The sequence below is a fragment of the Pieris brassicae genome, chromosome 1, assembly GCF_905147105.1.
Source record: "Pieris brassicae chromosome 1, ilPieBrab1.1, whole genome shotgun sequence".
NCBI classification, from domain to species: Eukaryota; Metazoa; Arthropoda; class Insecta; order Lepidoptera; family Pieridae; genus Pieris; species Pieris brassicae.
In genome coordinates this window covers 20,283,456-20,311,093 of record NC_059665.1, presented here as the reverse complement: position 1 = coordinate 20,311,093, position 27,638 = coordinate 20,283,456, and the positions used below count along the sequence as shown (strand labels likewise).

At 32.9% G+C, this 27,638-nt stretch overlaps 1 protein-coding gene across 5 annotated transcripts; it reads left to right on the top strand.

Moving 5' to 3' along the window:
- Nucleotides 1-680: 680 nt before the first annotated feature.
- Nucleotides 681-26,881, top strand: LOC123706937 (glycogen synthase kinase-3 beta-like). 5 transcript variants are annotated; one of them, XM_045656633.1, is made up of 11 exons: nt 681-1,099; nt 11,548-11,610; nt 15,807-15,997; nt 16,287-16,370; nt 16,618-16,677; nt 17,897-18,007; nt 18,590-18,827; nt 19,645-19,742; nt 20,721-20,816; nt 22,897-23,176; nt 23,473-26,881. In XM_045656633.1, the coding sequence occupies exons 1-11, from the start codon at nt 991-993 to the stop codon at nt 23,523-23,525; spliced, it is 1,383 nt and encodes a 460-aa protein (XP_045512589.1). In that variant the 5' UTR covers nt 681-990; the 3' UTR covers nt 23,526-26,881. The 5 variants fall into 5 exon arrangements, with proteins under 5 accessions (XP_045512589.1, XP_045512765.1, XP_045512680.1 ...); XM_045656809.1 differs by lacking the exon at nt 11,548-11,610; XM_045656724.1 differs by lacking the exon at nt 16,618-16,677.
- The last annotated feature ends 757 nt before the right edge of the window (nt 26,882-27,638 follow it).

The following is a 27,638-nucleotide window of genomic DNA, read 5'->3' as shown; positions in this document are numbered from 1 at the left end:
CGCTTGGCAGTGTCCAGTTAATTATATATTACACACTATAAAATTACTTAAATTTGCTCTTGTGAAAAAGATAACTTTAAAATACACATACAATACAATAACTAAGTCTTAATGCCCCGAAGAATGTAAGGTATTCATTGTTATTTTGTGCTAATGCCTCATTCTGCAAAAGTTACATATAAGTATTGATATTTTTATATACGCGCCATCTGCTGGTGTACATATTTATTAGTATGCGTAGTTATGATAGATAGCAGTACAGTTCATAAATAAATGGCAACACTATATATATGACGTCATATCGATGAACTGAATTGTTCCAATCTACGTTATAAGCTAAGAAGGTCACTTATATTTTATAAAATATTATAGCTATTGTTACTTTAATGATTAATTAATTAATTTTTTATTTACAAAAGTGTAATACTTCTTCTTAACATTAACATTTATTTGATTAAGTTAGATTCGTTTAAAATTATTGATAAAACAGTTTAAAATAAATTAAAATATTTATATGAAAAATAAAATGTTAAATAATATTTATAATGTCAATTAAAATTATAAATATAATGTCAATTTGGCTAATAAAGAAAACGGACAATTAAGAATCTTGCGTGTAATGAATTTGACGTCACTGATCGAAGATCCGAAAGTTTTCCGAAAATAGCCGAATGAGTGAGCGAACAACCTGGTCTGTGCTGCTGTGAAATTCCGATTTCGACCAGTCCGTAAAACTAAAAATTTATTGTTCATTGTATTGATGTAAATTTGTAAAAAGTAACAAAATGGTATTATAAAATCTTAAAATACGTCATTCTTCTGCTGTAGGCGATATTGTGGTGATATAATTTCGACAATCATATGCACAGTTTTGTATTTAGTGATTTAAGTGAGAAAGTTCAGTGCGAGTGCAAGCAAGGGTGGTAACGAGAAATGTGAAGTAGTATCTATGAAGTTCAAGATTGGGCCGTTTATTTTATATCTTTAATAATGAGCGGGCGCCCTAGGACCACGTCATTCGCCGAGGGCAGCAAATCCGTTCGAAAGACATTTGAAAATCAACCACCTAAACCACCTTTAGGAGGAGTAAAAATTAGTAGTGAGTACCACTTAACCATTCTTTGTCGGCCATCGTGATTTCTTACGCTATGACGTTTCTCAATTTTACACATATTTAGAGTTGATCAAATCTATCTGCGTAGAATTCATATAACCTAAGTCATTTTTAGATATAATCGATAACGGCGAAAGGTACATTTCCTTTACAGTAATAATGCCTATAGGATGTTGATCGTACCTGCCACATAGGCCTTGGCCCATCTTTGACAGATATCATGTCAAAATTTGAAATTAATTAGTAAAAGTGCGGTTTAGATACGTCTCCGTCGTCGCCCTAAGGATTACCAATAAAATATTTATGACGACTCGACTTGGTTAGGTTACTTTTTATGACGTAATTGTTAAATTAGGCTATTTATAAGTAAATAATAGTTTATGTAGTTTATTTAATCAAAGTAAAAATTGAATCCATTTTCATAACTTTGAATCTTAAAGAAATTAAAAAAAAAAATGTAATTTATCAATTTTTTTACATTATAGCTATATTTTTTAATAATCATTTAAATTATTTATTTCTCTTCCTTTATATGGTAGCATTTATTGTAATATACATATACTAAATTGACAAAATTTCAGCCCATGGCATATTATAATAAACTATTTATTATTTTTTAAAATTATATGTGATATTATTAGGCCACAATATAAACACTAATCAAATATATAAATTAGATAATTTATTTTTCCTCTATTATCAACTTTTTGTCTTATAACTCTTATATATAACTCCACCCATGATCAATAGACAAATGGAAAGTGATAATGTGATTTTTAAGCAGTCACTATACACACATCTTTACAACTTTTTCAATGACTGTGTGGGGTTTTTGTCATGCAACACACAACTCAAGAGTATCAATAAATAGTTGACCAATTTTAGGCACAGTTGCCTAAGAGATTAGCTAGCAATTGTCTACCATATGCTTGTAGTAAAATAATAGTTTTAATGTTTTAGTGAATGGGTTTCTGTGATTATCAATATACACATATTTGTAGAGATTTCTTTTATTTTGAGATCATTTTTATCTTGAATTAGTTTAAACTTTAAATGATTTACGCTTTAACTAACTTAATTACAACAAACATTTACATTAATCACATTAGTTTACAAAATGGTTCTTAAAAACTTTAATCTGATGTTATTTCTTAAATACAAAATTAATGTAAATCACAACATTCTGTAAAAATATTCTTTATTTAAATTATAAGCAAATTCAATAGTAAAATATATATATACCTTGAAGAAGATATGAATGCAGTACTTTTTTTCTCAGTCCTAAATTTAGTTTAAGTGACTAGTTGAAATAATAATTACTATATCTTTCTTCTATCTTTTTATCAATATCAATTTACCTCTACCTATATGGTATTTCAAATTTCAAAGCTTGCGAGGCCATGTCTGAGGGTGATATTGAGAGTCAAAAATTTGTGCTAAGTTTAGTGGCCATAAAACAAAAGCATATTGGATATTTAAAAAATGTGTTTATTTTGACATACTGGAGCATAGTTCATGCTAAGTCTTGACTCTGAATTTTAACCTTCGTACAAACTATATTTCTCTCATCTGTTACAATCCTCCAATTACATCACAGATGTAATTAGTTACTTTTCTTAACCTGGTTCTAAATTTCAATAGATCAATTTTCTATTAAACCATTTTGGATTTTTTTAAATTGCTTAACATGTTTACTAAATATTACTAAAGACCAGAGTTTTAGGTCTATTTCTGTCAAACTCTATGATGAACAGAATACTGTTGTTACCATGGTGTAACTGGACTAATTTAGTAGTAAATAAAAGGGAGCTAAACTAATCTGTTTTATGTCCTCATCACTGTCATATTTAGCTATGCTAATTTAGTGAAATTTAAAGTTGCAGCCCTTAATGTTACAACAACTATATCCATGCTGTATTGATTATAGACACAGCAAAGCTTTGGCTAATATTTATGGATTTTTATTCGAGTTGGACTTTTGAAGAAGTTTTATTGATTTTCCAAATGTTTTGTTCTTTTTAATTTATATACAGTCCTTAGCTAGGACTTAATATCAGTAGTCCCTTCGATGTCGTTTTAATAGATTTTGGCTGTTCTTTCACTTCAAGGCAACAAGACTTGAAGTATTGTTACGGCGCTAGCGTTCACCATAGCCCATCTCACGACGTGACAGTTGGGTGACATTTATGTACGCCGATCAGCGAATATATCTATGACAAAACTGTCATCACGGCGATCGGTTTTCATAGCAGTGCGCGCACGAGTGATAAAATAGTCACTCTCAGCGTCGTTCGTTCGCCTTTGCCTTTCGATTCTCGACTTTGGTGCACGCAAAAAAGCGTCATCATCTACACAATAAGTGACTATCTGAGAAAAGGATATTGTTAATGAAATCAATATTGATGAAGTGGAAAATAGACAAGCACTCTATGATAAAAAATCTGAAAGGCGACAAACGACTGTCTCATTTGAAAATTCAAGCATGGCAAGAGATAAGTAAAATAATATTCAGCAATGTTTGGGGTAACTTGTCGAAACAAGAAAAAACAAAAGCCAAACAAACAAACAAAAGGTAAGTGTGACGTTTTTATTTATAGTATATACAGTTATTACATAGCTAAAACCAAAGGTAACTTTTTTTATGTATCGATCCTTGTGTATCTTATTTCATGAAATCGTAAGATTTTTACCTTGATTCTACGTTGTAGAGGGTTTAGGTTAGATTTTGAAAAACGTCCCTCTTTGGCTGCATTATAATTCAAATTTTGTCATATTGCTATGATACTGCCTTGTGGTGAAGACGCAAAATAATTACGTATATTGGCTGCAGATATGATTCTATCTGACGGATTTCTTATACTTTCTAATGGACATTCATACACCGTATCACTAAATTGAATGCCATCTCTGCACCGTACAAAATTATGTAAAATGCGACACGTTTTTACTATAATATCAGAAAATTCGAGTCTGACGTCAAAGAACCTATGCAAAATTCTCCATTTATTACTAAGTATACCGAAACTGCGGCTTGTCGCTAATTGTAAACTTTTTTAGAGTAGCTAGTAATTTTCTTGATCTGAAATGACATGACCCTGGAGACACTTGCTGCTCCATTAGCAACGTCAATGTATATAAATTTATTATCTGCATCGACCCATGCCTTAAGAGCTAGAAAAGTCCTTTTTGCAATTAAAACACTGCGAACCGTTTCCTTCCGGCTGGAACCATTTTAATATGTTTGCCGTTGGTCCAATTATATGTTATTACATGTTAATTTGTCCGCTGGTAGAACTGATTAGAAATAATCAGCCAATTTTCTTCGGTATTTTCAGGCATGTACAGTGGATGTAAATTCCAGGTTTTGGTACACGTAGGCTTTACAATTTCTCGTACTGTGGTGGCAGCAAATATTCAAATTATATGCTCTAGAAACTGTTGTCAGTCGCAATCTGCAAAAAACAAACTTCAAAATTATATCGCATTAGTTAGGCTGCGATCTGGCCTGGACGAAACGAAGTTTGATCATATTTTCGAAAATAAACAATCAAACATGAAAACCTATGCAAAGAGTAAACATATACATAATTGAATGAAATCTGACAAACTACAAGACAGGTAGAAAATATACCTATGTCTTGTGGCGAAAATATGATCAAGCTTCGTTTGTCGAGTGCGCCCCTCTCGGGGAACAGTCCTTTTATGTATTTTTGACTCAAAGGTACACAAACATAAATAGGTACCTACCTAAAAATTTTAACTCTTAACTATATACTACTCATTTATATTTCTACGTTTCATAATTGTTTTTATACTACTTAAACATTTATTTTCAGGTAAAGTTGTACAAAAAAGGTGGAAAAATTTAAGAGCTTGTTTTCACGTAAGCTAAGCGAGCAGAAACCCACAAAGTCTGGTCAGGGGCTAAAGAAAGAAGAAAGTAATTCTAATGAAGAGAAACTATAGCGAAGCAAATATTCCATAAAGAAAAATACAAAAAACAATATCTTTTTAGAAAATAAAGGGCTGACGTAACAAATTTCAGTTTCGTAATAAAATCAGTCCCTAAGACAGAGAATATTAAATTAGAGGTACAGATCAAAATTAAAAAAAAAAATCAAGACGTTCATAGACAAACTTCCCGCAGCGACCAGCGAAATTATTCTCCTATGTATTGTCCATCTACAAGTTACATAGGGAATCCTCAAAAGTCACAAATCACATCCAAATATTCTATCTTTACCATTTATACTGTGCTACCGTCGAGTTCCCAAAACCAACTTTACATGACTATCCTTCCCATTTCCAAATCAAACCTTAATATTCAGCCTCTTTGCCACCGCCACCACCGAGTCCTCCCCACAATCCCCATAATAACCTGTTACTTTATGAAGATTCCTCAGCATCGAGTATTCAATCATATATTTCAGAGTTTGCAGCAGGGAATCTTCATTATAGACAATGAAGATTTAAGTTTCCAAGATCCAATTTTATAACACAGGAAATAATTAAATTAATCCTTACTTTTAAATTTAAAATAATGTATTTTGATTGAAATAAATATTATCTTTTTTTTTTCTCTCTTTATTATACAAAATAATATAATATAATCAGAATATGTTACATTAGAAAACCGCTGTGGTTTTTATTAATGTAACCATAGCAGTCTTGTTTAGGAGCGTTACCTAATATATTTTTTTACTTACCTTAAAGTTACAGCGAGTCTTTCTTCAACTAGCACATACAATCACATGTTCGTAGTTTCGTATGTTAATGGCCCTAAACTGTGAAAAAATCATCAAAACTTCTGATACTCATTTTGAAATAACGGAAAATTTCTTTGGATGTTCTCGAAGTTTATAGAACATACTTTCCACTTAGTAGTCTTTGACTTCAAAGAGTACACCAGCATTCTTTTCCCTTTATTTTCCTTCGTGATGATCCGAAATCCATATCGGCAAATGATGCTTCGATTTCAAAAAAGTTTTGTCACTGTCACCTTTCGTGAGCGCACTCCACTCGAAACATGACGTGACAATGACAAAAACATTAATGTAACGTTGCAAAAAAGACAGTAAGTAGCGCGTTTAGTCTAAACATATCTATGTTTGTAGAATGAGACAATTGATGATTTTTTAAATTGTTTTCAGTGGTATTCGTTTTTTAAGTTGTTGAAATTGCATTATCAAAATTTATAAATTTTTGTTTGCATTTATTTATCTTTTTATAAATTACTGTTATATTATCCCGGTTGGTTGGAAGGCTAAGGTGTCATCAGTTATTTTAACTCTAACTTTAATCATCCTACAAATGGTATAATCCTTTATAATTTAATCTACGATGATTGCAATCGAAATCATATGTTTTATGTATTTCATAGCACTTTTCCACTTCAATTGTCATGTGTTGATTTCTAATTGTATTATACAGTCAGTTGTTATCAATGTTTTATGTTATCAGTGACTTCAGTGAGTGGCGGCGATCTCACTATCATGTGCGGACGAGAGCACCATCCTGCCATTCGTAATGTGAGCGTGGCGACAATCTCTCGTTTTTGAATGCCAGTCGTTCAGGTGACCACTCGCGGGTAGCGACTGCGTGTCTAGCACGAGCTACGATTATTTAATTGCTGCGCGAAGTCACAGTCACGTATCTTTCTAGTAACTGCATAATTTAGCTCTGTGTTTTATATTTCGATAATTTATTGAATAAACGTACAATGTAGTTAAATTCGCTCGTTACGTAAATGTTTCTTCACGTCCAATGACCAGTGTGTTCAATACTGTGGTGATTTAATGTGAAAAAAAGAATATGAATAATGTTGCGTCGTCGTGGTACATATACGGTGAACGATGAAGCCACTATTCGTCGCAATCGAAAATCGGATAACTTTATAGTCACGAAGAGAATTGGTGAGTCCAATTGTTAGCTAATGTTCTCTGAGCTTTTTTATACAGAAAATACCATTAACATGTGTGTATGGGTTGTATATTCCAAAATCAACTCTGTAAAATACAAAAGCTGTCAGTAGCTTTTTGAACATATAATTTTAATTGTCTATACAAATTGACTATCTCAGTGACGAAGTGTCGTCATCGATTTTATGACTATTGTTTGTCATATTTATGTATATATAACACTAATATAGCTTGATAAGATCAGATAACTGGTTAGCGTTTAACTATAGATAAAAGAGAAACTTACGCCAACGTATGGAACTTATATTTTGCATCATTTACATACGGTACTATGATATCAAATTTTGTATATATTTAAAACACAGGAATAAATATGAATACGCGCAACGATTATTAGAATTTATTAAAAAACATCGTTTCTCTACATTAAACGCTGGCCTATATATCATTGTCGTAAACGATGCAATTATCAAAAAATCTACTCTCAAATACTCGTAATAATAGTTACAAGTAAAAGTTGGTAAAAGTATTAACGTTCGTCAATGTGATTTCGCAAAACTTTTGAATGTAATGCAGACTAACTATAATGGTTGTATTATGGTAATTTTTTTAATTTTAAGGAAGAATGAGAGTGGTTGATGTGTTACAGTTTTAATGTCTTTTGTAATTCCGATCATTATATGAATATAGATAACCACTGGATCTGGACTGGATCTTCAGCTTTCGTCGCCAACGGAGCATGTTCCGACCTTAAACCCGTGAAAGCTGGGGCTGTGTCCTATCCCCGACCCTGTTTTTTCTGCATATCAATGATATGTTGCAACTTAACATTTATTGCTATGCGAACGACAGCACTGGGGATACTTTTTACACCGTCCGGGCAGGTATTTCTCAGTTGTTGATTAGTACCGGAACAAACTTGTGTCTGAAGTCGAAACTGTTACGTAGTCTCTGACTGGGGAAGACTAAATCTAGTCTAATTTAACCCCAAGATGACAAAAGTTTGCGCGTTTTTCTGCTAAAAAACACCATTGTCGCTACTCCTCTCTTCGAAGACACTCTGAATACTGGACGTTGACATATTGAATCACGTACAGTTTTTGGTCATTTGGAAGGAAACGCTAAGTTAGCCTCTAAGACCGCCGCTTGCAACTCTATAAAGCGCAAATTCGGCCCCACATGTTTTCTCACATCTGGGTGGGAGCTCCCTAGTAACAGCTCCTTCCGCTTGACCGTATTTGACGAAGAGCGAATTCGAATTCGAATCGTCGATGATCAGACCCTCACTATCCGAGCCGCTTGATCCCTTGGCGTTGCGTAGAGGTATGGGATCTCTCTGCATCTTCTACCGCATTTACCCTGGACAGTGTTCAGGGTAGTTTTACAGATTAATACCTGTAGCTGAGTTTCATCATTGATTGATTGATGATGTCGATGTAGAATGTGAAATTCCACACGTATCACCTCGACGTCCGTTGTTCCACAACTGAGCGTTTTGAGGTAGGTTTTGTCGCGCACCACCACTTTGTGTAACCAGCTGCTCACTGAAGAATTTTCGAACCAATTCGACTTAGTGTCTTTAAAGAAAAGAGCGTCTCAAATCTTAAAAGGCCGGCAACACACTTTTAATAGAACAAATATACTTCTTAATATTGTTAAATCCTTTTATCATATTGGGCATGTGGTAATAAACCGCATAACGATTGACCATAATTATCTAGTTCGATAATAATCAATTTATCAATGTGATTATCTCGATTTACAAATTAAAGTTCTAATAGATAATATTTTAATTACGTTGATGTCAACTAGCAACTACTTTAGCTGAGTACAATGATAATAGAGATGCAAACTCATAATAGTAAAGACTTTAATGCCTTGTATAATAAAATTAAAAGAAGTTATTTTTCTGGAGTATGTTACTCGTTATTAAAAACAACAATATTATATGGAATTGCATTTGTTATACGAAAGTATGTTTGAAAACAATCTACAAAGAACTATCATTTTATACTTATTCATTCCTAGGCAGGCAGAGAAGGCTGATCACCTACATACCTATTAAAACTGATTACGTAACAGCTTCAGACATAACAAGACTAAGAGCTAAACACAAACCCAAGTTTATCCTAGTCGTTGTCATTATAAATAAAACATCTAAGCATTATCATTGATAACGCTCAGCTGAATTCAGCTTAACCGAAGCATTTGTGGGCGACTTAATTGAAATGCACACAAAGATAGAGTGGCAGCAGAACCAGTTCCGTCTTTGTTTCTTAGTGCATCATAGTATGTCAATGAATTGGATCACGGTGTCCCCTTGCAAAAACAATGGACTCCCCCAGCCGTGACACAAGGCTGCGCTTGCTCATATGTTGCATATATGTTCTTGGCCGGTTAGTTTTTAAGGCCAAAAGAATTGCAGTCCTTTTCGAAGAGGGTTACCGATAATATTAATATATATACCAGCATATCTGTACGAGTATTTGTGTTGGAATTGTGTCCTGTCATAACTACGATCTTTGGCTTGAAATATTAATTTATTGGTTATCTACACTAATATTATCAATACTAATATATTGTTAAAGCTGAACAGTTAGACTGTTTGTTTGAACGCGCTTATCACAAGAACGAAAACATATTGGCCTCTGTCGCTTTATATAACTATTTATAAGTATCAGATTCGTTATCACGTCAAGATTTTAAGATTATAAAGTAGGCACAGAAAGAATGAATTGTCAAAAAAACGAGGATATCAATTTATCAATTGTTAATGTTAGAAAGGTGAAAGTTTGATGCGATGAGTAATATGAATAATTTTTATCGTGTTTCGCTTTTAGATGCGTTGATTATCTAGGACCCGATTAAACGCAAAATTCTGCTGAAATTAGTATTACTGTTTTAACTTAATTTACTAAGTCAAGTAAATTGTGTTTAGGTTATGATTGATGATATTTAGGTCTAAGACAGGCCGATTTCCCCTCGATGACTGACCGACTCATATGGGTATTATTGGTGCAAAGTTGCGGCTCTTATTTTGACAATAACACTTCTACTACATAATATAATACATTTTTCTCACATTAGTACCAATGGATATCTTTGTATGTAGAGCGTTTCCATATTTAGTTTGTTAGTATTAATGTAATTAGCAATTTGTGAATAAATTTGTTTCTCAACTTCTCGGTCCGCGATTAGATAATATACTGTGTAACTTGAATGTAATAACTTTCATATACTCGGAACGAATACGTGAGTTGTCTCGAAGCGATAAGTTTTTGTGTAAATGTGGAGCATTTGTTTAATTTTAAATAATTTAACGTGCCAATTACATGAATAATGCATGTACATACTGGCGTTCCAGATTGCTTAGCAAAGCGTTATAACTTTTAGGGAATTTAGTTCTAGGAATGCTTCTGGTTTCAGCTTTTTTATTCTAATGAACGAGATTTCAAAGTCTAAAAAAAAACACATTTATTTCATAGGTGAATTCTTAACGCAGACAATCCTAGGTATGTTTTTTATAAATTACAATATTCGTAAATAAAAATCTATTTATAAGCTTATTTAGATCCAGTTTCGTGACTTGTTCACTGATACTGACGAATTGTGTACATAGTTCAACGTGCGAACGATTTATAATATTGTAGGTGTAAAGAGTGATGACGTCACAGTCATAACACTAAATTATCATCACATGTATAAAAAGATAGACACGGCAGCGATGGTCATGACACTGAACAATGATCAATTCATATATGACTTTTGATATGACCTCATTGTACTTTGATCCTGTTTTCCCATTGAATAATGCCTGGTTTTACTGTTGTCTTTGTTATACTTTCTTGTTCACTATTTACCTCTAAATCATAAAGCAGTTTTATATTTTGAATTTCCTTATAATTTCAACTCGGCTAGCCAATAAGAGAGCGATAAGGTATGGTAACTCCTGAAGATATATTTGACTGTTTCATATGGCGATATACAACAAAATTGTTACTAAGATTAACAGTTACAAAAAACTTAAATCCCGTATGTTTCTAATATTTAATATTTATAACAAATAAAAGAATGTGCTAATAATATTCTAATGACCAATATTTAGGCAGTGAATTTGGAATTAAGTCAGTATTGGTTAGTTGGATTGTTTATTAGGTTAGCGACAATGTAAGTTGTACGTGGCGTTGTGTGCCGCATTTAGCCGGCAGTCGTAGTTGGAGCGTGATCGCGTTCACTATCCAAGCTGGCTTACCCGGGACCAATATGTTTAGAAAATTTACGCGTGTCCGAGGGCCCGAGGGCCCTCCGTCCCGTGGGGGAAGTGACTGCCCGTTCGGAGCCCTCCCTCCTTCGACTTGACGACAAAAACGGTCAATTGAGCCGAGCATGTGACCGTATCTCTACTTTTTGTAAGAAATTTCGACGCACGATTAGTGAGTTTAAAAAGAATATATTTTAATGTGACCGTTATATATGTGCAAATTCTAATGTTGCTTTTGTGTGTGTGACACGCAGGCGAAGTGGATACGCTTAAAAAGAACGAGCTGACATCGGATAAGAAAGGATCTGGCTCCCATCGTAAGTGCTAGATGTGCACAGCATTAGATCATGTAGTTTTAGTAAAGTAATTGATGTCGTTGCCACCTTCATTCACAGGCTATCCTCTAACTACTTGCTTCTTTTCACATTCGCTAAGCCCGTTCTTATCGACGAGGGTCACTTTATTAAAACATAACGTAATCAAAAAAACACGCAATTATACTGAGTAACATTAAACGTAAACTCGAAAGATAAGAATGAGCTGAAAAGTTTGCAATGAAATCTTACTAGTGTGTATTAAAATGTTGTAGGAGCCTTTGTACTGCCAAAGCTAGATTTACTGAGGTCTCAAGAAAACCTCTCGTAGAAAATGTTCTTCAAAATAGTTTTATTTTTATTTTAATATTTTTGAATAACTTCTTCTGTTTGAATTTGAACTGCTTTTAGTATTTTTCTATTCTAATAATAAAACGTGAATGTTACCGTGTTCATTATTTTTTAAATCAATACTAACTAATTTAAGCTGTTATAGTTTTGGTGTTGCCGCTTATTTTTGAAATGGGGTACTACTATGGGGGTAAAGGCACGCATTGGTTATATTATTTTAGACATCTTCACTTTATATGCTGTAATAATAATGTAATACAATTTATATAAATAGTATTGCATTATTATTACAGCTAATTTAAGTTACTACACATATCAATTATTAAAGATATAGCTATGATTACACATTCAAAAAAAACGTATACATAAACACATATAACTGGTGGTAAACAAAAAAACATTTCGAACAAAAAAAAAACTTAAAAAAATATATAGATATATTTATAGGTGTTGCTCATTATAAATAACATTTAATTTTGTTACCCTAGTTAAATTCACAAATAAAACAGCTTAACTTTTAAAGAAAATGACGTCACTCAATGTTGAGAAAAACATACAGCCTTACATAACTAGTGAACATCGGGGTTAAAAACACCGTATCACTAGAACTAATTAAAATGCATGGTAACACATAAGAAAATAATTTTTACAGACAAGACAAGTACACAATCTTAATTATTGCTTCTTTGTCTCAGTGTAAGCTTGTTCCGCTTTCTAGGTCAATAGAAGTTAGTACCTCCGAGTTGACATGTCTACCAACAACTATTTTTGGCAATTTATCTACGACCCAATTTCTCGGAATATTTTTATATATTGGGTACAATTATTTTATACGTAATACAGAGTGGTGCACATACAATGAGTGGTGCAGAATTTCTTATCTTATGCCGATAGTCAAGATCTCATCACGTTACTTGTCACATTTCATTAGCGCTTAATCTAGCTCCACAAATATCTAGGTGAAAAACTCAGACAATGAAGTATTTATCATAATCGAAATGCCACCCGTCACACCTTAGCAACTATTGACGTAAGCTACCAGAAGCACTACCCTTGTTTATCGGCTCTAATATTTATTCTCTCATTCTCTTGGGGCGTTTTCAAATAATGCGATGTTGGTCAGTGAAATTCCATTGCAAGCGTAGGACGACTTTTAAAAATAAATTATCAAGTGCCGTAACTATCCAAGCAGACATTTGTTTTCGTTTTTTAATTGTTAGTTTTTAAAAAATTGTTTCAGTATAGTCTACCAATCCATAACATTTTTTTGGGACGGAAAAAAACGCCTAGGATTATAGGCCATGTATTAAAACTTAGTCTGCTTTTAACGTTTCCTTTATCTGTACGTTCATCTAAACGCCTTTAATTTTTTGTTTAGTTTATTCTAAATAGATAATTTCCTAAAAAAAATCCTCGACTCCTTAAGATCACAGTTAGTTCACTGATTGTAGCACTGACCGATCCCTATAAACTATTTTGTCAACTACGTCGCATTATGTGTTCGTTTTATCTAATTAGTGGCATACGTAACTGTGATATCACATGCAGAAACTAAGGACGCTACAATCTAATTACTGGCTTAAACGCGGGTTACTATAAGGTCGTTATTATTTATAATACTATACTTAATACAATGTACTTACTTGTAGGCTGAAAGTATGTTACGTCGGATTACATTATATAAGCTTTTATTATTTCAAGTTTTTTTTTAATTGTTATCTTTGACTTTATTATTTTTACTTATATCGCGGTTAAATAATGGATTATGATAATGTAAAGATAAAAGACGTGTGGAGCACGTGGGTATACATTCTTATTTAAAATACATATGTACATTTTTTTAAATATATGTATTAATTACAAAGTCTCTCTTGTTTAAAGTTCCCTAGGGACATAAGGTTTATGCTCTTTTGTGCGTTGTTTATCACTCCTACAAATCTGAAACAATTATTGTTTCATCGGCAACCTAATCTAGGACCATGTTGTCAACATATGACTGCTGCCGTAAGAAATTTACACGTAGATCTACGTGGCACGTATAATGTATTGAAAAGAAATAGAAAGAGTTCTAGCCTCAAAATAATTATTTAGCTACGGTTCAAAATTATCCCAGTTTTTATGCCTCAGGGCGTAGGTATGTACAGTTTTATCGAGTTAGCCTTGATATTTTCTAGACCCGTTATGTAATGCAGTTGAATCCTCACCAAGCCATCTGCACAAAATATATTATAATATTCTTTTGTTTTATTCTATACCGCGGAAGAAAATTTTAATATCTAATTCTCTTAATGTATTTTATATGCGAAATGTAAAAAAGATCTCTGAACTAACTTTGGACATTTTTTCCTCGTTTTCTTTTTATATGAGCTGTAGTTATTGATAATTTATTTGTATGAAGCGGCTTTTATTGTAATGTCTGTTGTATGCGCAGTGTTTAAAAATTCATAACACCATAGCGTTCTTCCGCTCCAGGGTTGTCCCTCTGATGTAGTTCATTCTACCGTACCAATTTACACGACACACTTAAAGCATATTTGCTATTTATAAAACGTATTAAAACAATTAGTTGGCAAAAATATCACCCTCACTCATAATTTATTTTCGTACATACGTTACTAATCGTATTAAGATTATTCTTTAATGAGAGAATATGTTTGTCGATACCATTGTTTTTAAGTGCCTTTTTTGACAAATCATTCATGATTTGGTGCGTTTTATGTGAAATTTTACTCAGTCACTGTTTTTATTTATAACCCGAAGCGGTGTTCAGTCAAATATTTATATTTCTTATTCTAATGGTGATGATATAATTTTGTATATACAGAATTCAGTTAATGAATAATACCATTTTTAACCGACTTTAAAAAATCCAAAGGAGGACGTTTACAATTTGACTACTATTTAAACCATTCAGAACCTACTGGCATCCTGCGATCAAACGACGAAAACTTTGAAATTTACACATTATTATTTGTATAAAAATGCAACCATTTATCAAAAACGTCGCAGAATGTCAACTTAAATTAATGGCCGAACACTTGTTTCAATTTAATCTAAAGGTTTTAGATAAATTCAGGTAATTTAAAAAATTCCTGAATACTAAATACGCTTTTCAATATCTTAATCTATGGTCTAAGTCAAGAACTTTAAAATTGCGCTGTAAGTCAAGGCGATAAGGTTTAATTTTACGTTGTAATCTATTCATATATTTATTATTTATTTATGATAATACAATTCGTTACCACGACTTGTCTCCAATGTATGAAAGGAAAATGGTTTTAACAAACAATTATAATTCTATTGTAAAGAATAGCTGTTATTATTTTGATGGGCTTATCCATAAACATTTTGAAAGTATGTTCTCCGTTAATTAGGCGAGTTGAAATTTAAAACTTCGAGCATAGTGCAAATATTATTTGATAAGGAATGAGCTCTTGAGTTGAAATTGTGCCGGGTTTTTTTCCAAATAAGGAGGTAAGACAAGACTGAACACATCCAAGTCTCTTACAAAGCTTTTATTATACTACTTTTTTACAATTTAGGAAAAATAAATGACTGAATTCACACCGTGCAATACTTCGATAATATGTAATAGATTATATTTCGTATATAAATTAATGTAATTGTAAATATTTCTACATAAATAGTCTTATCGAAATACTAATTATATTTGAAATATTTTCGGTGATCAGTGTTAATTTGCTGTGGATGGAAAGTAATTGTAATGATTTGTATTTTCTTGTAAATCTTGGATGGGTAATCCTCATCCGTTCAAGCTTACCATATGTTGTATGTGTTTCAAAATATGTTCTTATTCAATAAATATAAAAAATATTTTCTCTTTCCAGGCAAGGACGGCTCAAAGGTGACGACTGTAGTGGCGACGCCGGGGCAAGGCCCCGACCGGCCCCAAGAAGTGAGCTATGCGGACATGAAGCTAATTGGCAATGGAAGCTTCGGCGTTGTCTATCAGGCCAAGCTTTGCGACACCGGTGAGCTGATTGCCATCAAAAAGGTGCTCCAGGACAAAAGGTTTAAGGTAAGTGACTATTGTAAATCATAATGCAATAGTGTGATAATTACAAAATAGTTTTGTTACCAATAAGGTTTTATATAAATACAAATTCATGATGTTTGAATAATATGAAAGCTAGGCTATAAATCACATATTATTTATACAATTAATTTAGGTGATCACTGCTTTATATAATCTGTAACTGAAATGAAATTAACCTTTGTGCTACACTCAAGTTTTAAAATGTTGCAATAATTTGTAAATTAACTAAATATAAAATAGGCCTTACAAATTTTGTTTCATTGTTTTACAGAACCGAGAGCTTCAAATAATGCGAAGACTGGAGCATTGTAATATCGTTAAATTGAAATACTTCTTTTACTCCAGCGGGGAAAAGGTGAATAAATAATGTTTTTTTTTTTCATTTATCTCTGAATATACAAGTTTATTTTGGCACGCGGTAAACGGAACTTGCGCCGCCATCTTGTTAATGAAAAAGCATATGGTGGATGACATTTTTTAATAACAAAGGATGATGCACGAGCTAACATTCAAGTGCCAAAAGATTCTTGAAAATATATGTTATATTGTAATGTTATTCTAAATCCTAGGTAATAAAGTCTGGTTTTTTTATTTGGGGGAAGGTTGCAGTACCTGAGGCAGTTAGCTCACTGCTAAACGCAATGCAGTCCCTAGATGTCACAGTATGTCTAATGAATAAATCTTTCGCTAGCGTGCTCACGCACCTTAGGTTCCGATTTTTGGCAAGGGTTACCAGGAGACAATTTATCCCATCATCATTAGAGCGACAGTCTATTTTGAATGTGTGGTAAATGGTTTTGCGCCCATAAGCTTCGAGTTAAAAGAATCATCGTCATTGATCAACTCATACAATGAATGTTAGACACAAGTGCTTGTTGTTTTGAGTTTTGTGCTTTTGTTTTATGCACTTATCATCGCCTCGACTCCGATTTGCTTGCTATATCATTGGACATAGTTTATTGAAGTATCAATATAGATTATTTCGAAATCCACACCTCTAAATTAAAAAGTATAAGAGACCAATCTAGGGTATCAAATATTGATATAATATTGTTAAACTATCGTATAGGGCCATGTATATTTTAGCAACATTGCACCATTTTTTATTTAGTATATTTATTTTTTCTTCATAAACGTCACATGAAGAAATAAATAACGATGTCTATTTCTTTTTTTTTAAATTCTTACTCTGCCCAAGCTTATCATAAATATAAAAATAAATAGTTCCTTAAATAGTATAGTAATTCCCCCAAGAGAGGAGAACGGGTCATGGCTGGGTGTAAGGACATTTTACTATGGTTGGTGGTGTAAGTTTATTGTTTCTGTTTGGTGCCTTGAAAACTTATTTAAAATATAGTCTATGTTTTATTGATTAATTTAGTTTAAAGTGGGAATTAAAATACGTTCAATTTATTTATTAATGAAAGAGTATTTTTGAAAAGCGTTTTATTTAGCGATTTTCACGAATAAATTTAGCACAATTTAACAAAAACAAAAATTCGTAAAAACTAGGGATAAGAGTGAATTGGTACCACACATGTCAATCCAAGTGCAGTTTGCCCAAATAAAATTTTAGCATATTAGTAAACGACAAATGTACGCACAGATAAAATTCTTGACTTCAAATACGTCTTACTTACATCTAATGTTATATAATACCAATGAATAGATACTAAAGCACATTGAACTGTGACTTTTACATAGGACATAAAACATTTAACAAAGTCTAGACATACCTGAATGCCTAATATACAATTATTTATGTACACTTATATTTACATTATCTCTGTCATGGTGTTAACAAGGCAACTTACACAGTACACAAACATTTACCCAAAATATATTGTGGTGTGAACAGTTCTAAGTGTATTTCTATTACAGAAGGATGAAGTGTACCTGAACCTGGTGCTGGAGTACATCCCCGAGACCGTGTACAAGGTCGCGCGTCACTACTCCAAAGATGAACAGACCATACCAATTAGTTTTATAAAGGTTAGATTAATGGAGATGTGAACATGTAATTTTTCAATACCAATATGTATAAGTTTAAATGTTAAAGGTACATAGGTAACAAGCATTCAATTCAATCAAAATTTTATCAAATTGATCTATATATCGTGTTGAACGTTGTCAAAAATAACTAAACATATAATGGTTTGACAGTTGAAACATTTTTCTTCGTTGACGATCTAGAATGTTCTTGACGATGAATGAGCTTGAAGTTGATCCAAATTAACGAAATCTTAAGCCTGTCAAGTCTGTATGTCATTGTAATGCCTTTGGAAGTCTCGTACCTGGAGACAAAAGTCATAGATTTTTTTAGATTGGCTTTTGTTTAGGCACTCTGCTTTTTTTTACACTATTTGCAATCATGGATGTGTAGGTAATGTAAATTTTATGTTTCGTAGGAAGTTAAATAGTATAGTTACCGTAATGCTAATATATTTTATATGGCATACTGCAGGTACATATGTACATATACTGTGTACAAATTATAATATATACCAATAATCGACAAAAGTATTTGTGCTATAAAATAAAAAAATACTATAACAGTGTTTGAAATTCTTCTAGCTATACATGTACCAGTTGTTCAGAAGCCTTGCATACATCCACTCACTGGGGATCTGTCACCGAGACATCAAGCCCCAAAATCTGCTGTTGGACCCCAAAACTGGAGTCCTCAAATTGTGCGACTTTGGGTCAGCGAAGCACTTGGTGAGGGGTGAGCCGAACGTGTCCTACATCTGCTCGAGATATTACCGTGCGCCCGAACTTATCTTTGGAGCGACTGACTACACTACTAAAATTGGTAAGGCTTTGTCTCCACATAATACAAAATCTTGAAAACATTGAGCATTTAACTGAAGATTTCCTTAATTATAACTCAGTATTATCATACTGATTTACTAAGTACTCTGTCTCTTTCCATCTAATTGTCTCTATGCTATAATGAAAAGGGATAGAGCGTGTGACAGAAATTATGTTAAGATAACTATTATATAACTTTTTTTAAAACGATATTCAATATTGGGCTTAAAATGTTACTTATGTACATCACAATAACACAAAACAGGAGATACATAAAATAAAACTAGCCTGGATATAAGTGGGCGGTCTTACTGCTAAAAGTAGTTTTTTTACTAGACACCAAAAAAAAAAAAAAACAATGTAATTATTAGTATATATTATAACCTCTATAATAGAAGGCTGAAAGGAATGCGCCTTTTCTGGGGTTATTTAGTTATTATACAAAACATTACATTGTACAAAAGTAATTTCGACGTTAAATAGAATAAGTTAGCGTTCAAATATTACGTCACGCAATTTTTGGAAATTCTTGGAACCCCTCCCCCCCTTGAACGCGCCGTAACGTTTGTGTATCCAATAGTAAAACGTTTCGTGACCACCCCCAGGCACTCTTTATACCAAAAAACTTACCATTATGTGGTGTAAAGTATTGGAAAGTGGAAAATAATGTTATAATGTTATGCCCCGCATCGTAACGTTTTACAAGAGGACCCCCCCCCCAAATTCGCTACGTAATACTTGAACGCTCCCTAACGTTATAAAGTTTACACTGTCCGGAGAAATATTATAAAATTGTGATATCAATGGTGACTTTTCAGATGTGTGGAGCGCGGGCTGCGTGGTAGCCGAGTTGTTGCTAGGCCAACCAATATTCCCTGGAGATTCGGGAGTTGATCAACTGGTGGAGATCATTAAGGTATCTCAATTGAATCAGTTAGCCATCAAATTTGATTCAGGTTTTGGATTTAACTCCCGGGTGGGAAAAAATATATAATGTAATATTGGTTTTTGTTGTATGACCTCGGTTTCTACTCATAAAGTTTGCAGTTAAGTTATCGCTCGCTAGAATGAGTACATTTTAATTTTTATAATTTATTATTTGAAATACGAGTAGCATTTGATGGACATCTTGCAAATCTGGTCTGTATATTTGGAAATTGTGGAAATTGTTTAACGAGCGGTGTTGGCTCAGTGGCTTTAGCGTACAACTCATCCCTGAGGTCGTAGGTTCGATCCCCGGCTGTGAACCAATGTGTTCTGCGAACTTTCTGTCTATGTGCGCATTTAATATTCACACAAACGGTGACGGAAGCCATCGTTAGGAAACTGGTTTGCGTGAGACTCAAAAAGTGAATGGTGTGCGTCAGACACAGAAGGCTGATCACCTACTTGCCTATTCAATTCACAAACGATCATGAAACAGATACAGAAATCTGAGGCCCAGACCTAAAAAGGTTGTAGCGATATTGATTAATTTATTTTATGTCGAAATTTTAATTATTAATCATTAATCAGTAAGAAACTCACTTTACCGAGTGCGCCCTTATGATTTAAAGTCGCATTTCATGTGATGTTCTCGCATTGAACACGCCTTAAACTTCATAAATATTTGACAATTGAGACTAGATTTAAGTATGATTAACAATCTTTATTATATTTGTTTCATATCTAATCACACAATTATAAAAGTATCTCTAATTATTAAATAGCCTATAAGCGTCTCTAATCCCTATTATAATGCATATAAATTCTCGGTTGTAAGCGTATTGTTAGCTTTCTCCATGTGCCTCAGTGCATGGAAAAAACAACTAGTCTAGAATCCAAAAAATTGGAGCCCAACTCATAAAGGATCCACTAGATTATTATAAACACATTAAAGATAATCGCTTTGCAGGTCTTGGGTACACCTACGCGGGAGCAGATTCGCGAAATGAATCCCAACTACACAGAATTCAAATTTCCACAGATCAAGAGTCATCCATGGGCAAAGGTAAATTATATATTTTTATCGTATTCTTTGATTGCCAACATACATAACATTTATATATGTATAATATTATTCTCTTAATTGTATGCACTGTAGATCTAAAATTAATATTATCGGAATATTTTTTCTTAATTTATAATCTACTTATAAGAACTTTATTAGGACCAGTATAAAATGTATTGACTAATCTGCTGTATGGAGCGTTAATTTCATATAATTGGTGAACATTTACTATGAAGTATTATAGAGTGGTAAAGATGAAACATTTATTTATTTTACTTACGATAGTGAATGAATGCAATTTTGGTTATTAAAATTAATTTCTTCTGGATCAATGGCCAGCATCAACGTCGTTTAAAAGACTCTTCGAGAGTTTACCAGTTCTTTCTTATTCACTTGAATTAGGAGTAAATCTTACAAATGTAATATTGCTTTTGATCTTAATAAGTGTATATTCGATAAGCACTTTTAACAAATGACTGCAACTAATACAAAGTAAAACTCACATAGTCGCGTACTTACAGCATTTGTTGGAGCGAATGACGATGCCCAAGTCACCCACTGACCACCAGCGTATCAGAGTAAGGCACCGCTAACAAAAACTAAATGACGACATTATGTTTCCTATATGTTAATGGTTTATACTGTATTTTTGTATATAAAGAAATAAGAGAAAACGATCCAAATTTTGTGGCAGATCCAAGTACTAACGTTTAGTACAAGTACAAAATTTTGTTAGGAGATAACATCGCACACACGTTACAGGAGCTCCTGAGATGTTTGTCTACGTTTAAAAAATGCTTTTATGTATAGGATGTTTGATAAAAAATCAATTCCTATAATTAATGTCGGCGTTTAGTCTTATTCGCATTTTGACGAACTTCAATTCATTATTTTAGCCATAAATTAAAACTATTTATTCTAAATTTCACTAAGCCAGCTGTGTTTATCAGAGATGAGTATTCTTCAGTGTCTATTAATGCCAAATAGCAGAATTACTTATGTGAATAAGGTGGTTATAATATACCTAAGTACGTCAGAATGCGAAGTACTTTGAAATAAAGGTACCTCGGCATGTATTAGGGTTGCCACAAAGTAAATAAAGTATTTATATTGGTACTTTATTTCAAACTCCCAAGTGCCAACCCTACTTTTGACTAATAGAATCTACTGATTACTGTCGGTGTTCAGAGTGGTGAGGCGTGCGTGTTCTCTACAACATATACAAAGTTTAATCCAATTTGAAGTAGGTTGACATTTCTAACATTTAAATTAACACTATCTGTACATACATACACTTTAGAATTCATGATTGCACCACTCTAATCGTATCTGTTTTAAGGTTTGATAGCAAGTTTTCTAATAACTATGCCTTTTTTAATTTATACGTTGTCACGTATGTCTACATAAGGAAATAAACAGCCACAACACAAAATGGAAATTCATATGATTTTTCATATTGAAGTTTCATTAACAATTAGCCTTGGCCTATTCTATAGAATTTATGATTATTATTGTGTGATCTTCAGTGGTTTTTTTTTAATCTGTAGATAAAAACACATTGTTGAATTAATAGTAAGACATTAATATTGACTTGAATTGTTAAAAGATAAATATTTAGCTAGATTTAAATTTGAATAATTTCAATTTTATACACAAAATGATATCAGCAATCAGCAGATGTAGTGTAAGAGATTTTGTAAATTTAAACGAAATTTACTTCGCTTTAGAACAACTTTTATTTATTTATTGTAAATTTCATTACTTTTAATCTAATATGTCATTACATATTAATCCTGTTAACGATAAAAAGTTTATAGACATCCTTAGTGCTTATTGGGATTCAGCGTGTAATTATGTGCGTAACTCTTGTATAACGCAGTACTATGTGAATTGGTATTGATCTTTGAATTGAAATTTTGTGCTTCGTTGATAGGTTAGCTTACCTATAACGAGAGATTGACGTTTTAAGTTATAATAGAATAAGAGCGAGCGAGACAGATATTGTTTGGTGATGGTCTCGCCTCTCAACCGCACATCTTGTGTACATATTCACATTTTATAAACGCTTTACACGTTTTAGGTATTCCGTGCGTGCACCCCACCGGACGCAATATCGCTGGTTTCGCGTCTGTTAGAATATACGCCAGGGGCGCGTCTCTCTCCACTCCAGGCGTGCGCTCACAGTTTCTTTGACGAATTGCGTGAAGCGAGCGCAAGACTTCCCAACGGACGTCCTTTACCGCCATTGTTCAACTTTACGGATTATGAGTTGTCTATTCAGCCTTCGTTAAATGACTTCTTGAAGCCACGCGCGGCTGCTACAGAAGCTGCGGCTACAACGCATGAACATGACGCCCATGGTGAGTTTAATTGCTTCTATGAAGGGGTTTGATTGGTGGCACAGATTACATGGGTCTTGTTTATGGGAACATATGATATTTAATTTACAATTATTCATTATGTCTAGGTGATTACGAAATCTTGGTCCAAAACGTATGTATGAAATATGTTTTTGACGTACAACATTCAATGAATCTTACAATAGGCTTTATGTTAGAAGAAAGAGGAATATCTGTTGTTGTTAATTATTTTATTTAATTTAATAATATACCGTAAAAGCTTTTAAAATTGAGTTATGGTAAATTTACAATTCTAGGTGAAAATGCAGCAGCGAGCGGCACTAGCGGCGGCTCCCCAAGCGCATCGTAGACACACATTTGACGAGCGTCGCCTACGTAAATACAACCAATAGCCGATAATTATAAATCGCTTTGAGGCTATCTGCCCTGGCCCAAAATTTTTATATATTAGCCTTTTTACACCCTTTGCTATACATTAAACAAGCGTGTTTTCTTAAATTTTGATATAACCAATATAGCATCGTACAAAATTTTTGTGTGAAAATTATTCATATGGTTCCAAATAATACAAAAAACAAATTTGTTTAAATTTCATTTTTTATGCAAATCCGTAAACTACAGATATTAATTACTCCATGATAGTGACAGCAGATTATAAATTTGATTCATTGATTGGTTATATATGACATCTAGGATCAATGTCAAATGTCAAATTCATTCATATTCGTTCGAGTTTAGTAAATTTCTACTGTACGAGTTAATTTTTGATCAAAATACGACGAAATACGGGCTACTGTAAGCGTCTGTTTTAAATATCTAAATTTAGTGAAGTCTTGAAAATTGACACTGTTAGTGCCAAGTGTTAGCTTGACCGACAGTGTTGCCAACTGGCAAATTTTAAAATTGAAATTAATTTAGTTCTGACAATTTAATTATTTTGACGAAGTATAAAAATGGGCAAATCTGTGTCAGAGTAGCCTCAATTGGATTTGTAGTTGCTTTGCTAGAGGTGTTGTGTCGCTTATTGTATTTTGCGGACAGAGGTCGATAATTTGTACTAAAAGCGAGCGTTTAATGCACAGACGGATGTAAGTGAATATTTTTTTGGGCTGTTAAATTTAATGGGTACTAAATGTTTATGAAATATAATTTTTTCGCTTAAACGTGAATTACAAAGCTGTCTGTGTGCTTCCTCGCTCGGAATTTAGATCGAGAATCGTTTGTACGCTAATTAGTGATAGTTATTTTTTGTGTTGGCCATCGGGAAATTTTAATGCGTAATAGGTGTGACGTAGCATATTTCGATGAAGCTTGGCATAGTCGGTAAACGCCTATTATATTATGCAATTTTTTGTTTCCTCTTGCACAGATTACTGAGCTATTCCTGTGTGGCATTGTCTCTTTCTAACATAACTAACAGGAAAGAGATAGATGCTCAGTACGTCTATACGCATAGGACGAGGAATTGGCTAATATAATGTAGGCCCATTATAGGAGGATAAATTTGTAGTAACCCGGTATATTACTTTGTACTTTTGTAAGCTCAAAACTACGTTGTGTACATACCTCTATACTCGATTCCGAAAGTTGGTTAACGACAGATTGTCATCTGGATTTATTTTGTATATTCTAAAATTTTGCGGTAGATTAAGAACTGTTAGCTACGTATAGAATTTCAATACTGTATCCAAGAACGCTTTTAACTTAAAGATCACGGAACAAAAACGTATTAGTGGTCTAAAGTTTCCAATAGAATACTTGAAACTCAGTTTTATTCTGATTTTATTAGCATATTAAAATATGTAAGACACGTATCCAAAATATAAATCAAACTTCAATTTAAATAAAAGTTATCAAACTACTTTTGTAAGCTAGAAAAATCTATAAAAGCTATGAAAAAATCATAAAAGTGGCCAAATTTTCGATTGATTTACATTTTTGAATACGGGCCTTTAAGCTTTTGATGTACCATTAAGCGGTGTTGACAATTCTATGCGTTTTTGTTAGTCCGTTTTGGCTTTTACGTCAAGTACGAAGGTAGGTAATCCCGCTTGAGCTGTAGCCCGTAGAGTAATTGCATACACTGTCGAACGTACAGACACGTAGTTACGTGCTTTAGACTGTCAACAGTATCTCGCTCACGAACTGTCAAAAGTACAGACAAATAGCTCACGTACTGTCAATTGTCAAAAGTACAGAGAAAGGCTCGCGTATTGTCAATTGTCACAAACACGTAATTACGTGCTTATTAACTGAAGAACCTGATTTGCAGACTTTTGTACTTGCTTATCGATATAGCAGACAATTATTTCATCGCATACAATGGCATTGTAAATTTTTATGACTAGCGTCTACTGATCTCTCAAATAATTTTAATAATTAATAATGTCTCAGAATATTATCTATTGTATAAACGATTCAAAGATTCAATAGATATTTGTTTAACGTAGCGACTTCTATTTCTTTCGCAGATTATCTTCTGGATAAATGTATATTGCACTGTCTGTGTCCCATTGTGACGTCATAGTTTTTCGATATTGTATTCTATAAAATAATCGATACATATTTCTGCTGTGTAAAGTTTATCATTGGAAACACTATATAAGTAGTCATTTATGAGGTAATATTAAATTCATCGTCATAGTGTTAAGTAAGGGCGATTTCGTTTTGCGCTTCGGAGCTGGCGTGTTACAAATTAGGGGAGGTTTAAGCCTTTTAATATAAAGTAACGAACTCTTTTATTCATGGTTTAGATGTAGCTTTAATTCAAATAACCTTGGGTGTGATTTTTCACCTTTATTTTTCATTAGTGAATAGTATGTGTACAAATTCGGCAAAATGTAGCGAATTTGTAAGTGGGTCTAGTACGAACCGGGGAAGTCACGAGCAAGTATTGTTGACGATTTATTTTGTATCTATATCTACAGACCTGTGTACTATAATGAACATCTGTTGATTCCCGTCAAACCCATACGGCCTCGGCCAAGTATATAATACACCTGTATTACTATTATGTATGTACGTACGTATAAATTTCTAGTATATTAGGAATGTAACGCGCTCGGCGCAGATTTCAAATCACACATAGTGGAGCTTAGTTTTCGTCCCTAAGGCTATTGATTTGCTGACACACCTTTATAATTCGTGTAAATATATTATTATAATTATTATCTTTATGGTATGACTCTTGAGTAAAGTTAATCGGTAGAAGGATTCGCCCGCTCTTACAGTTAGAGCAGCCTCGAGCAGTGCATACGGCACTTGGAGACGTGTTCGGTAAGGGCCGCGATAGGTTAGATACACACTGTATTTTATTAAGTCTACCTATTATGAATTTTGTAATCGACGTTGCTTCTAAAGACCCTCTGTGTAAAAAGTTAAGACACACTAGTGACCTGATTTTTGAAGCGATGTTTCTGGAAAATTTGAACCCGTTTAAATTGTCACTTTCACGATTTACGTGCACTTTTACTACTCGAGAATTTTCAGAAATACATACTTCGAAATGGGGTTGACTTATATAAATTATTTAAAGTAAAAGAGTTTTTCTTATTACTAGTACTGTAATATTAAATTTAATAGTGAGTGAAATTTGTATTTTGTTTTAATTTGATTTACTGAATTTGAATACATCGTAACACCCATATCGTTGTTAGTTATGAATGAAATAACATAATTATAAAAGTAAATATTAAATGAATAGTACATGGCTTTTTATTTTCTCCTTCCTATCCTTTTGTTAAAAGCGTAAAAACCAGTTATTACAAATAAGTATGGTTCATTTTGCCAAAGTATACAAGTGAACCTAACAAGTGTATAAGTGATACATTTTTCTATAATGCAAATTGAGAATATAAATCCTCTAAATTCGTTGTTGCTATGTATGCGTTCCGGCGTTAACTAAGATGATCATAAGTAACTGTTTCGTGTTTGGATTTTAGAATTAGCTATAATCGTAAATAAATTTATATATATTTATGCCTTAATTATGTTTTAAAATAGAGAAGAGGATATAATACGAAACTAGTACTATTCGATCAAAAGTTGGAGGATACACTTCATATTCCATTCGAGCTTTCTCTATTATCTTTTAAATCTCTTTTCGAAGCAACTTATCTACCTTATATTCTTCTACCTACGCATGTAATTGTTGTAGGTCACGAATTTATATTCGGGTTATGTTTGTATTTGCTTCTGTTTGAATGTTTTTATAAAAAATGCCTACAAAAAACCTAAACCATAAATCTTTACAAAGTTAAGCGACCTAAAAGACTCGTCACTCCATACCATGAACAATTTTTAAAATAGGTTAGGATAATATTTCTATCCTATTGTCAAGATAGCTTTTTTTAATGTTTTGCTTGCCGTTAATCCCTAACCATATAGGTCCAAAGCTCTTTATTGACATGAAGTTATGTCAGTAAATGAAGTACACCTTAAACATTTGTTATTTTCATGGAAG

What these genes read in the sequence shown, in the direction of transcription:
- LOC123706937 (XM_045656633.1), top strand. Translation starts at nt 991, where the DNA reads ATGAGCGGGCGCCCTAGGACCACGTCATTCGCCGAGGGCAGCAAATCC. An exon ending in AGGAGGAGTAAAAATTAGTA is followed by an intron (nt 1,100 to 11,547) that starts GTGAGTACCACT and finishes TGTGACACGCAG; the next exon opens with GCGAAGTGGATACGCTTAAA. An exon ending in TTTACTCCAGCGGGGAAAAG is followed by an intron (nt 16,371 to 16,617) that starts GTGAATAAATAA and finishes ATTTGGGGGAAG; the next exon opens with GTTGCAGTACCTGAGGCAGT.